Source organism: Seriola dumerili, unplaced genomic scaffold (genome assembly GCF_002260705.1).
Source record: "Seriola dumerili isolate Sdu_G_001 unplaced genomic scaffold, Sdu_1.0 BDQW01000052.1, whole genome shotgun sequence".
Lineage (NCBI taxonomy): Eukaryota > Metazoa > Chordata > Actinopteri > Carangiformes > Carangidae > Seriola > Seriola dumerili.
In genome coordinates this window covers 21,179,477-21,192,895 of record NW_019174307.1, presented here as the reverse complement: position 1 = coordinate 21,192,895, position 13,419 = coordinate 21,179,477, and the positions used below count along the sequence as shown (strand labels likewise).

Below are 13,419 nucleotides of genomic sequence, written 5' to 3'. Positions count from 1 at the left end.
AAAGAGTCTGTTGGATCTGAAGTAAGCAGAATTTTTGATCAGATAACGTGAGTGAGAATTTCTGCTTTAACGTGAACAATGTCTTACATGCAGACTGCTCCTCCTTATCTGCAGGTTTTATAATTATATCTTTGTCATTTATCAGCTCTTTTAACACTCGTCTGTCATTTGCCGATAGATTATTGGGAGTATGAACAGGCTGCTTCACTGTCTTTATAATCGCTCGGTCAACAAGACGACAAGAAGTGTTAATAGAGGCGCTGGACACATTAGGCCAAAATATATTTTACTTATTGGCCTAAAATTAGAGGAAGCTGTAGGACTTTCACTACCCATGTGGGAGCAATATGCAAATACTACAATTTTATTTGTCTAAAGCATTTAAATAAATCCACTTTTATTCCAAAAACATTCACGTCCCTTGTGAGAACAAACAAGCCTTTGAAAGAAGCGTATAATTGACTCTCAGAGGGATCTTTTTCTGATAGATTAATAACCAGATTCTGGGTTTCAAATTTGTCTGTTCGTCATTTTGCAGTAGGCATGGTTCTGATTTATTCATCAAGCAATGAAAGTAACTCAGATATGTTTGTTTGCTGTGTCGATCATGGAATATGAAAAGACACTAAGGGCCTGTTCATGCTCTCTCATGACTACATATTAGAGTACACTGTCTGACCATGTCAGAAAGCAAATGTGTTTATAGTTGTTCTGAACCTTGTCATGATGTAGAGGGGGGAGGATGCATTATCCTTTAAAAATGGGACAATGGTACATATTTTCAGACGGTCTCTCCAGGAAGACGTTCACAGTGTTGCACTCAGTTGTTCACAGTGAAAGTGTCGCAAATAGTTGCTGAACAAATGAAACTAAGGGAGCTAGAGAGAGAAATACACCGTCTGGCTCCTTTCTCTCCTCTGCACAGATGGAAAATCAGGGCGTGAAATAGGTGTGAATGTCAGGTCGTCTGTTTTAGAAAGTTGGAGAAAACAGTCAACACAAACACCCCCAACCTGAGGTTGGAAAGGCAGGGATGGGGGGTGGGTGGGGTGAGTGACCTAGACACAAACACGCAAATAATATACTGTATATATAATTAATGTATACATTTATATAGATGTTGGTGTTGTTTGTTGCATTTTGTATTTAGAATTGTTTTTTGATGCTTGGGCAATAATGTTTTTTCTCACACTGTCATGCCAATAAAGCGCCTTTGAAGTGTACACTGTATGTGAAGATCCCATATTGTATAAAGGTCTCTGTCCATGTGTTGTTTGATTATAGATCAGGTCTAGGTTCTATATTAAAACTGTGAAAGTATCAAAGCCTCAGTCCACAGAGAAATGCACACAGCCTGTATTCAGAAACTGAGCCTTAAAACCAGCCGTCAGGACTTTACCTGAAATCTGGCTCAGAGCCTAGTCAGCTCATGTGGCTAAAGTATTTTAGCTCATTTAAACGAATTTCAAGAAAAATTGCCAAAAGGAAATGCCAATTAATCTAACTTTCCAAACAATATGGGTAAACAAATATGAGAAGATGGTGTGCCACGTCATCTTTTCCCAGTCCAATTATCCCTCACAACGTCAGGCTAAGCAGCAGCAAAAGGAAATATGAGGAAATACAAAGGCAGGAGCATAACAACACACGCGAGGACAGATATTTTCGATCAGGCATTATTTGATCTATGAGCGTACCCTCATCAAGACCAATTTACCGCTAGGTATTGGCAACTTCTGTGTTCCACATAAATATTACAGTATGAACAATATATATTGAGGCTGCGATCAATGTATAGATCCCTTACAGCTGCCTCTGGCAAATGTTCCTGTCAGTAGCTCCACCTCTCATAGATCTCACAGATCAACAACATTTTGTTATAATTATTTGTGTCTGTGCGTGGAGCCAGGTGCAGCAAACATCAGGGCAGAACTTTGAGGACACAGTGGGAAAAATGTTGCTTCATTTAGAAAAGTAGTTGGTTGTAATTTAGTGGTTGATAAATTGTAGATTTCTTAATAGAAGCAGCTTCTTTCCATAGTCTGTGTCCACCCACATGCAGTATCTGTTTTTTAACTGAATACTGTAATGATTTTGTTTATTAAGTCCAGAGTTGTTGATGAGACTGGGGACCAACAACGCTGTAGTAGTTGTTGAAATTTGTAAAGATTTTAATTGTAAATGCAGCCGAGTGAAAGTGTTGTTGGAGGACTGTCAGCTGGTGTGAAATTGAGGGTGAAAACGTTTAATTGGTTTGAAATGTTGGAAATGTTTTCACCAAGTTTTTAAGTGTTGATGTGAATTTAACGTACCCCATCTTGTGCTATTAAGAGGTGAAATTTTGGATTTTGACCAGCTGATTAAGTAGCCAGACATGTCATCTTAAAAATAATGGTGTTCACTTCAGCACACCGAGTCATTTCTGTATGAATGTGTGTTTTGGCTGGCTCCAATCAATCCTGGTCAAAATTTATTGGCTCCCCTGAATTTCAAGTAGATAATTCAGAATATCTTTGGAAATTAAATGCAAATTAACCAATTTTGTATAACCACAATATTTTACTGAACAAAAGTAACAAGACTAGGTCAAAATCTAGTATATGGTTGAACCATGTCGAAGGCTATTCACATTGTCTAGTGTTAGTCGGTTTCAGCCTTTTATCTGGTTGCTTCTCTCCTACTCTCTGTGCTCACCTACAGTAATTTTGTTCAGCTGAATTCACAATAAAGCTGTTCTCATTTACATGTTTTTCTGTTTCTGTTTTCAGACAACAGAACGAGTATGAAATAGTTATCAAAACGCAGCCCGTTAAGATGCCATATTAACCTCCAAGTCATTTCCAAAGTGCTGTTAAAAGCCTAATAACATCTACATCATCTGACAAAATCTCTAAACACATAAATTAAAAATAACATGTCATTTTAGCTATATGTGCTTGTAAAATAATCATCTAGAAGCTCATTCATGTCAGCTGCCGGGGGTTAATGGAGGCTCTCTTCTATGGAAAGTACCGTACAGCTTTGTCCATAAAGATGCTAGATTTATCGCTAGGTGGTTTTGTGAAAACAGTGAGTCTGAAAAGGGTCTGAGAAGTACGTAAATCTAGCGACAAAGGCTCTAAGTTGTCAACACTGCTTGTACATGCCGAATCCCTTTTGAAAGATGAACTACCAATGGGGAAACTCCAACACTCGACTGACCGCTGATGTAACTTTATCACTCAGTCACCCAGCGACGTTCACATTTATAGGGCTCGCCCTTCTGTTGCGGTCCAGCTAAAAACAAACAAGTAAAAAAGTAAAACTTGAATAAAAGTCAAATTAAGCTCTAAATGTACCACAGACACAATTATTGGCAGCCTCTTCATGAATTTAAATTAGTTTGTTAAAATAAAAAAAATAAAAACAAACAAAAAAAAAAACAGACTCATCTGTGCTGATATTTCAGCATTCACATGACATGAATTAACCAATGAATGATGATTTTACTGCATTAAAAAAGGGGCTGATTGTTTCCAGCTTTATTTTTTTTCACAAGGGCGAAGAAAAGAGATCTGTCTGACAGCATCAGAAATGTCATTATGGTGATGTTCAAAGAACATATTCCAATTCTAAAAGCTACAAGGCAAGCGCTAAGCGCTAAGGAGAAATTCAATGAGCGAAGTCTGTGAAGGTCGGTGCAGACTGTGGAAAAAAAAACATCAGGCAAGACATCTAAAGAGCTTCAGGCTGACCTGGAGCAATGTAGAGTGATGGTTTCAGCCCGTACCTCACACCGCACACTGAACCAAGTAGGGCTGCATGGGCGAAGGCCAAGGAAGACACCACTATTGAGAGGGAGGCTCAAAAAAAGCAATACTAATATTTACAAAACTTTCATAGACAGTAATGTTCGATGGATGAGACCAAAGTAGAGCTCTTTGGGAATGCAGTGCATGTTTATTTATAGGTGATGAAATGAAGCTCATAAAATAAAGAACACTTTACCTACAGTAAAACATGGTGGAGTTTCTATCATGCTTTGGGCCTGCTTTACTCCCTCTCGTATTGGAGGCATAGAATGTATCAAAGGAAAGATGAAATCAGAAGATTACCAAGGCATTTTAGAGAGAGAAATGTGTTACCCACTATCAGACAACACGGTTTGAGGTGAAGGTCTCGGGGCCTTTCAGCAGGACAATGATTCGATGCTCACATCCAGCAGCACAAAGGATTGGCTGAAAAGGGAAAGATGGACTGTTTTAAATTGGCCAGCGATGAGTCCTGTCCTGAATCACATTGAAAAACCTTTGGATGGAGCTGAAATCTGCCATTGCAAAAAGGTGTTCTGCAAACCTTAAAGAGCTTGAACACATAGCAATGGAAAAGTGACAAAACCCATCTACAGAAAGGTGCAAGAAGCTTCTAGATGGCTACAAGAAAATTTAGAGGCTTTCGTTGTTGCCAAAGGTGCTGCAAGCAAATATTAATAAAAGATGCCACATTTTGTGTTTGTATCATTTCATTATTATGCAAGTTATTCTTCTCTTTTGCTCAGTAACTTCGGACATTTCATCAACAATATTCCAGTTATACAAAATTAGTTAATTTGTATCTATTTCTGAAAAACAGGGGTGCCAATAATTTTGGGCAGGACTGTACCTCACCTCCTCCAGTATTTGGAAACCCATTCCCACAAGGGATGGTGGAGAAGTGTGAGTTTGCCAATAAATGCTCTGTGCAGAAAAATAGCTTAAAGGTCCCATATTTTTCACTTCTCCAGTGTTTTATTTTGAAGTGTTGATATCCATGAGAAAATATATTTGTGGTTTTAAGCACGAAAAACAATCTCAATGTAGTTTTGAATCTTTTTACCTGTTTCAGTCTTTTCTCTGGAGCTCCAGTAACAACAGGTTGGTGAGGCAGGTCTCGCCTCTGATTGGCTGTCTGTTTTCTGAGTGATCGAATAAAAATGTAGCAGATTTCAGGTAAACACACAGAGTAACCAAATCCTGCAAGGTTGGATGGTGGGTCCAGGTGGGCGGGGCTTGGGGCATGGCCGAGGGCGGTGACTGCTTTGTTGTGACATCACTAAGTTACAGAAGTCCTGACGGCTGGTTTTAAGGCTCAGTTTCTGAATACAGGCTGTGTGCATTTCTCTGTGGACTGAGGCTTTGATACTTTCACAGTATTAATATAGAACCTAGACCTGATCTATAATCAAAAAAAAAAAAGACATGTAAACCTCACTTTGTACAATATGGGACCTTCAAGTCTAACTGTGATTATAGGCTTTTTCGAAAGAGACAGCCACACAGAGGCACAAGGAGCATCTGATCTCAGTAACTTTTTTACAACATGCTCAGATGGAGTCTGTCCTCATTACACCAAGTGCACTTCTATTTTCAGTGCTTGATTACCATAGACAGTAGCAAGACAAAGAAAACATTCAACGAGTCAAGAATGAGGTCATGTTTAAATTAAAAATATTCATAAAAGATAAAGCTCTCATTTAATTTATTGCCACACGGTTGATAAACAGCGGCAGGGATGAACTCAGATGTTGGGAGAACAGAGAAAGAAGGTCCACATTTACTGGTTCTTTCTGCTATTGTATTTAATGTCATTCAATCTGGTGTAACGCTGACTTCATTTGTCGGGGACCAAATTAGAGTTTGATTGCTCCTCTCTACCCTAAGCCCTCTGCTCTCTTTCTCACTTGTCTATTGATCTTCCCGTCTGTCTTGTGTTTGCATAATGCTTTCCTCAGGTGTTCACCCCATAACAAGGAAGAATGTCAGCTCCGATTTTGATGTACATAAAGAAAATTCAGAATGATTAAGGACAGGTGGAGCCATGTGGGCTTACATCGACTACACTCCTTGGAGAAAACACATTCAGTATGGTACTCTTAGGAAACCTGTGCACTAGTAATAAGCAGACTAAATCCTAACAGCCCCCAGAGGCAGCAATGATAATTAAACACTGACTATAAATGTGCTGAGCAAGTTTCATAGCAGTCGGCATGTTAGATCAGAGGACTTAAACCTGGACTCCAAACCTGGTGCCAGTTTCACATAAACTATTTGAGCACTGATTACACATAGATGACAAGTGGTAGCAAACAATCCTAGTCTACAGCAGCTCTGTGAGGCTGCACCTGTAGGCACAAAGGTGCTTCAAGGTAAATACAAACTTCAGACCTGTTAAAGAGGTGTAATGTTTACCATGTTCATAATCATAGTTTTGCATGTTGATATGCTAATGCTGCGGTTCAATAAAGTTCATTGTTAAACTGTAAAATATCCTGCTTTCATTACATATCTTTTTCACAAGTGTTTATAAACATATGTCAGACGATATATCGACAGCGGAATTTTTTTACTCCCTAATATCCGTATATCGGTCAGGCTCTAGTCACAATATCCCCTTCCTCAGTAACAGCATTAAATAATGGCCATAGGTGTTTTTGCAGAACATTATGATGTCACAGTGAAGTTGACCTTTGACCATTTGGATATAAAATGTCACTTCCTCATTTTATCCTGTAAAGACATTTGAGTTTAAGTGTGTCGTAATTCATGAATGAATTTGTGAGTTGTGACCGAAAACGTGTTTTGTGAGATCACAGTCACCTTGACCTTTTGACCTTTGACCCCCAAAAGCATCAGTTCATCCTTGAGTCCAATGAACATTTGCGCTAAATTTGAAAAAGTATTACGTTCATGAGAATACGACGGACGGATGGACGGACTTCCTACAGGTTTGGAACCACTGTGCTAAAGTTTTCTAATTAGCAATAGCCACAGATTATAATTCATCCGAAGAGTAACAGTCGTTTGTGTACTAAATTATGCAATTGTTGAGACATTTCGCTCAAAAGCACAGATGGTGGCGCTGGGAAAAGTCATTTGGATAAATCCTCTGGAGACTGTCGACCTGCGGGTGGTGCTAGAAGATAAGACTGATCCTCCGGGGTGCTGTGAATGTTTGTAGAAAATGTCACGGCAATCCTTAAGAAATAGTTGCTAAGATATTTCAGTCTGGACAAAAGTTTTGGACTGACTGACATTGCCTTTCCTCGTGCTTTTCTCCTCCTCTATAGGATTCATGCTGAAAGCTGATTTCTTTTAGCTGACAGCTTCTGTTTTTGTTACATAACATCTTCACTGTTGTTTAGGTTTTTTTTTTTTGTTTTTTTTGCACCATGCACTGCACTGTAGGAAAACAGTGTCTTCCCATTTAGCCTATCCTATTAGTCTGCTTAACATAATATGCAGTTGGCACATGATGCTGGAGTACTGTGGCTACTTCGGTTTAATTTCGGTAATAATCCCAAACAAGCAAAGAAAAAAACAAGACAAAACAACAAAAAAAAAAAAAACTGGCTTATAGAGGAAGGGGATCTTCAGGAGTCCCCCTTCCCCAAGAGATGGAGCTGGTTTCCTCCAGAAGGCACACTAAAGAATCACAAGAATGCTCCATCTCCCTTTGATGTCTCTCTGTGATGAGATATAAACCCCGATGGCAATAATAGACCTCTTTGAACAATAAAAAATCGAATCAAAGCGTAACAACACCAAAGGCACAGAGAGGCAGTGCTTTTGTAAACAAGCTGTTCCCTTGAGTGGAAGAGGCTGCATCTTCGGGGTTGCTGCTGCTGAGCCGGATCACACAAGGAGCCTTCACTGCCCTATAGGAACAGCATGATAATAACTTCTGCTTATCACTGAAAATGTTTTAATAACAGTAACATTATAATTTAATCATTATACGTTTGATTTGAGCAACACAGATTAAATCTGGTGTGTCAGTTCTGCCTCTTTGTAGATACACTGCTCATGAGGATAAGCCTATAGATATAATATAATATTAATATATAATCATATAATAATATAATTATATTAATTCTGTCAGCTATAGACTTGTACCGCCTATTAAATGCTATTACTTTATAGCACATATGTGTGTATATATATATATGTATTTCTCCTAGGGGATAAGTATCTATCTATCTATCTATATATATCTATATATATCTATATATCTATATATATATACATACATACATACTGCATGTCATTATAATTGTTTTGTAAGACATAAATCCAGGTTTGTACATATGACACTTATGGGAATGAGTGTGTGGTTGTTTTTGTGTAGAGTGTATTTTTGTAGCATTTCTTGTAACTTGAGGGAAAAAAAAGCAAACTTCCATTTCAGAAAAATGTAATCTGAACAGCTTTATGTTTTATCACAAACTTATTTTTCTTAAAGAAAAAAAAGCTACAAATACAGTAATTTGTTGAAAAAGTATAGGCGCAGCTGGACTTGAAGCTTATTCTGAAGGGATCGGTTTCCATGGTGACTTAGATCAAGTTGCTTTGTGGATCTCAACATTATGGAAATAGATCCGATGTTCTGACAAACTGACTTGCTCGACTGGGTTTACGCTTGGTGGACGACGTCTCTGGTACAGAGTACGGCAAGCACTGAAGATACACAGCAGGAATTAAGGAATTGACCCTTTAATTCAATGTTTATCACTTATGAGGGTTAGTTGACTGTCTTAACATTATTGTGATAGGTAATTAGGATGGCTTGGCAGTGAGTGTGCTTCATTATGAGCTGATAATGAGGTGTTTTAACACTTACTACTATAATACATGCTGTGATTTCCAGGGCTAATAAAATACTAACTAGTTCCAAGCTTGGGACAGAGGAAGAAAGCAATACTGTGGGGAACAAGGTAGTAACACATGAAACACCACATTTATTAATGGCAGCCAGTCACCAGCAGGTGGTTGGGGTGGATGGCAGGTGTACAAAGACCACAGCTGTCACACCAGGGACTGGGGTTGGTATCCACAGTCCTGTCTGTGGTTGGGTTTAGGCAACAACAAAAAGCATAATTTATAAGCGGCAGGGGTGTTATTTATTGCTGGTTCGTTGCCTTTTGCATCCTTTTCCTTTTTTTAATCTTGTATTTCCATAGCAGTGCTATTGGTTTCAAGGTCTGTTTCTTATTATAATCATGACTGTAAATTTTATTTTTTTGCTACCACTGGCTTGGTGTTGCTGACACCTTTAAAATTGGCACCAAATAAAGAGTGAATGAATGAAAAAATGATGAGCTCTTCCTTCGCAGACCTGTGAACTTTCGCCTTCTCTGATTCCTTCAGCATGTCAATGAAATGAAGTAGAATTCATTCCGATTTGTTCTCATTCATACTAAATGCATTTTCTGTAACTTTTTTGACTGGAGCAACTAAATATGACTCTCCTGCATTTTAACATGAAACTAAATTAAAGTGACTACATGCTCTGCAGACATATTGTACGTTTTAAATGCATTACATGTATAGAAAGTGTCTACATCGCAGGCACAAATAGAAATTGATTTTGATGTGTGTTGCTGCGACGACCGGGTTCGGTGCACAGCTCAGCACTCCAAGCATTCGGCGAGAATGATGAGTGCCAAGAGTGCCGCTCTCCGCAGCTCACTGCCAGCCGTAACTTGTGTCACAACCACTTGCTATGTCAACAGGCCTGCTTACATATCATCAATATTTATCAGTGTCTGCGCACCGAGGGGACAACTGCACCCTCCTGCTACTCCCAGCTCATACGTCCACGTACTGTACTTTTATTAGAGGAGTCTCCTGAGCTGACACTGCATGCTGGTCGTGTGGAGAGACTCTCTGTTATGCAAAGTGAGGATGATTTGTGCATCCAGGCCTGGTTCTAGTCTGCTTTGATTGTAGGGGGCAATAAGAGATGTTGAATGGTCACTAAATGCCAGACTTCACAACTCCTTACTGTGTACTCTGTGAGGTTCATTAGGACTGTGAGCTATAACATGCTGTTTTATGTTATCTAAACTAAAACCAGAGAATCTAATAATACACAAGCCCATAATTTATTTAATTTCAAACCCTACACTGACTGCCTTAATCCAGTATATGTTTTTAGTCTACTTATGTATTTTCTATTTATATGGGACGCTAAGATGTACTTGGCAATGTCAGTTTTTAATTGCTGGGGGTGCACCGCTTGAGCGGCTAAAAACTGTACCGGGTTTCGGGTCGATCTGAGGAGTAGTACCGTGAGACAACACCAGCCCTGTAACAGTGGCATTGTGAGGTTTAACAACCAGTAATCAGTGCAGAGAGAGAGAGAGAGAGAGAGATAAATCAAAGCACAGTGAGTGAGTGGCTAAAAATGTTTTTTGTTAGTTAGCTAACACTGACACACACGCAGGTAACTAGCTAATCGCTACGTCTGCAAGGTGATTGCAAGCGATTGACAGGAAATAATTTCCAAAAACCGCAACTTGCAAGAAGCCAAAAATAAATCTATCAGATCCAGAGATCAAACCTCATGGATTAACTAAAACAAAAACCAAGTTATTCTCATCTGAGCTAAGTCCCCGAGTGTGAGCAAAGTAAGCTGGTAACCAGAGTATAAATCAACCGAGTAGTGATGAAGGGGAAATGATAGCAGAGTAACTGCTCTCCCGGCTGTATCCAGTTTTTATACGGCCAGACCAACCAATCAGATATGATCAGGGTTTTTCCTGCATTGAGAATTGCAAGGCAGCCGCCTCCATCAAATTTCGTGCCACCTCCGCCTCCCGACAAAATTCTGGTAGGCCTACTTGTTTTCTCGGTACTCGGTGGATTTGATGTTTGTAACTGCAATTGCGGCTGTACGCCTCTACGGCAATGTAGTGGTGCTGTATTGTAATCTATGCATCAGGCAGAGCCATCCGAAATTGCCAAAGAAGAAGAATACGAACGCACTGGATTTTCTGCCTGCGGAAGGAGGCAGCGACCTGATTTTGGGGCTTTGCCCTCCATCGTGCCTATGCCTGTAGCCGAGTCCGTCTTGGAGACTGAAGTTCCACATGGCCAGACAGACTCCAATAATCACAGCCTTTAGCAGGCCAGAAAAGCTAATTGGGAGACTTGACAAGAAGAAAATCTGGGCAAAATATATGAAACCTATCACTTCTTCATAACAAATTACTTCCTTGTCCAGAAAATGTCCATATGATGTTAAAGTAAAAATCATGGTGTTCGTCTTCGTGAGCATCAAACAGCTTCAATGCCATGTTGAAAAAAGCAGAAACTGAATATAAAAGTGATGTCTCACAAAAGCTTTAATCATATTTTTCAAAATCAGAAGTTTAGGGGTTAATTTCACACATTTTTTTTTTTTATATCTAGTCCATCAGTGCAACTCTACTTCCCTGCGTCCTCCTTGACCTGGATTTGTGAACGCTATCAGGCTAAATTCAAGCTGCTCTGTTCATCTGCAAAGTGTCTTGGAAGAAACTGGCAGTGCTGCACCAATGAGCAGATGTCTGGGAGAATAAATTGGCTGGAGAAAGTTTTTCAGGCACCTGTTCAATCCATCCTGTTGGGAGACATCAGACAAAGCTGTGCAGAGCCACATTTGCAACAGTGACAGACGTTAAGAAATAGGATGGGTTGATTTAGTGAGTGGTGTGGGTGGAGGTTTTTTGAATTGCGACTCAAAACTTTATCAATGACAAGACGTAACAAACAAATGATTATAAGAAGAGTTTGTATTTTATGGTCATGGATCAGCATCTTGGCACAGTTTATCTTAATGAGAATCGAGATAGACCTCTAGTTATCACATCGTTTTCTCATGATAGTAGTGCTGTCATTTAATTCCCTCCTGTGACCTATGTGTTAATCTCTGAAATTTGTACTACTATTCAGTCTCCAGGAATGTCTCTTCCTCTCAAGGCAAAGAAGAAACGACTCCATTATGTAATCGCTTAAATAGACCATGAAATACAGAAGCTCATTATCTCAATTAAAGGGCCAATCTGGACTGAACGTAAACAAAGAAGCTGCAAAACCTAAAATTCAAATTACAAATCTGAACGTCCTATCTCTCTAAAAATTATTCATTCACAGGAGCAATTGTATAACAACTAAATCTAAATTATCTCCTCTAACACTGATAAATGCTTATTTACACCAGGAATGTTTGAGCATGAAAGCACCAAATCCTATATTTTTATGGGATAATTATGGATAATTATGATCCATTGAGAACCTAAAAAGTACTGATTTCTCATGTAGAAAAATTATTTTACACTGTACTGTATGTGAAGGTGAATATACTTGTAACTTATATGGTCAAAAGAAGAACAAAGGGTTGAAAATCAATTGAGTTTGTAAGATGTCATGAAAAATAAGTAACAGGTTACAGAGCTTTCAGCCTCATCTCATGGTGTTCAGCAACCAATTAAGCTATAAACCATTAGATACGGTTAAAAGCTCTGGAAAAATATGAACCTTTGAGATTATTTTGTCACACATACTGGTCAAAAATAAATGTATGCAAAAATACCCTAAAATTACATGATTTGTTATTAAAGTCAGTAAAGTTGAAAAATTAGCAAATGACAAATTCAATTCTAATAAATAAAAATATTGATGAAATTATGATTTTTAACTCACTGACAATTTTTAATTGCCCCAAATGATGTCAAAAAGGAAATTCCTTTCCCTCAGCGTGAAGCCACTACGACACTCTGACGAAAAGAGTCTGTAAAGCACCGGCTGCACCACTAACTACTGTTCGACTGCTTTGAGCCAAGGTGATAATTGACGCCAACTAAGGGGGGAGTGGGTGTGAGGTGTGGAGGTAACAAAAATTAAGTGGGGAAAATGGAGGTGATGAAAGTGCCTGTGAATCGAAAAATGAAGCAGTAAAAATAGACGTGAAATGCAAAGTAGTGATAAATTAGCAAGTGATTTGATTAATTTTATTGGAGACAGTGTTGCTCTGGTAATTAACAGGGCTGTGGCTGTGTTATTTTCTGCTGTCTATCATTCATCATTCACATCATGTCCAACTGACAATCATCGTTTACAACAAACTATTTCTCTTACTTCTGCCCAAAATGACTAAGTGTTAGTTGGGGAATTGGCTTTAAATTAATAAAATCACTTGATAAGTTATCACTCCAATTCTAAATTCGTATGCATTTTCATCACCTCCATTTTCATCACTTAACTTAATTCCTTCCACCCCTCATACTGTGGGGCTGGTGGGCATGTAAGGACAACTTCCTGGTTTACTGGGTGATGGAGTTATGGACATTAAGTTCCATGTGGATGCATGCTCCAGCAGTGTTAATGAGAATAGTGTGTTCTGCTATTCGTTCGACACCCTCACCGTGAAATGATCGGAGGCTATAATAAAATCATATATACTTCAGTCGGCTACTTAATGATGCAGCCCATACAGTAAAAGCTTAACTTTGTTTTCTTCCACTCCCTGAGGACAATGAACAATCATTTTGTTTGACTGGCATTATTTTTCAGTTTGTGCCATATTGAGTTCTGACATTCATATATTTGCACCCATGCATATTTGCTGCTGACGTGTTTATTT

The 13,419-nt window shown here is 38.8% G+C and overlaps 1 protein-coding gene across 1 annotated transcript in view; it reads right to left on the bottom strand.

The window, feature by feature from the left end:
- Positions 1-13,419, bottom strand: part of cntnap5 (contactin associated protein like 5) — a 138,435-nt gene that overhangs the window by 105,687 nt on the left and 19,329 nt on the right. The window contains exon 3 of the mRNA XM_022740130.1: positions 8,414-8,471. Within this exon, the coding sequence (XP_022595851.1) occupies positions 8,414-8,471 (58 nt within the window). The remainder of the gene's footprint in view (positions 1-8,413; positions 8,472-13,419) is intronic.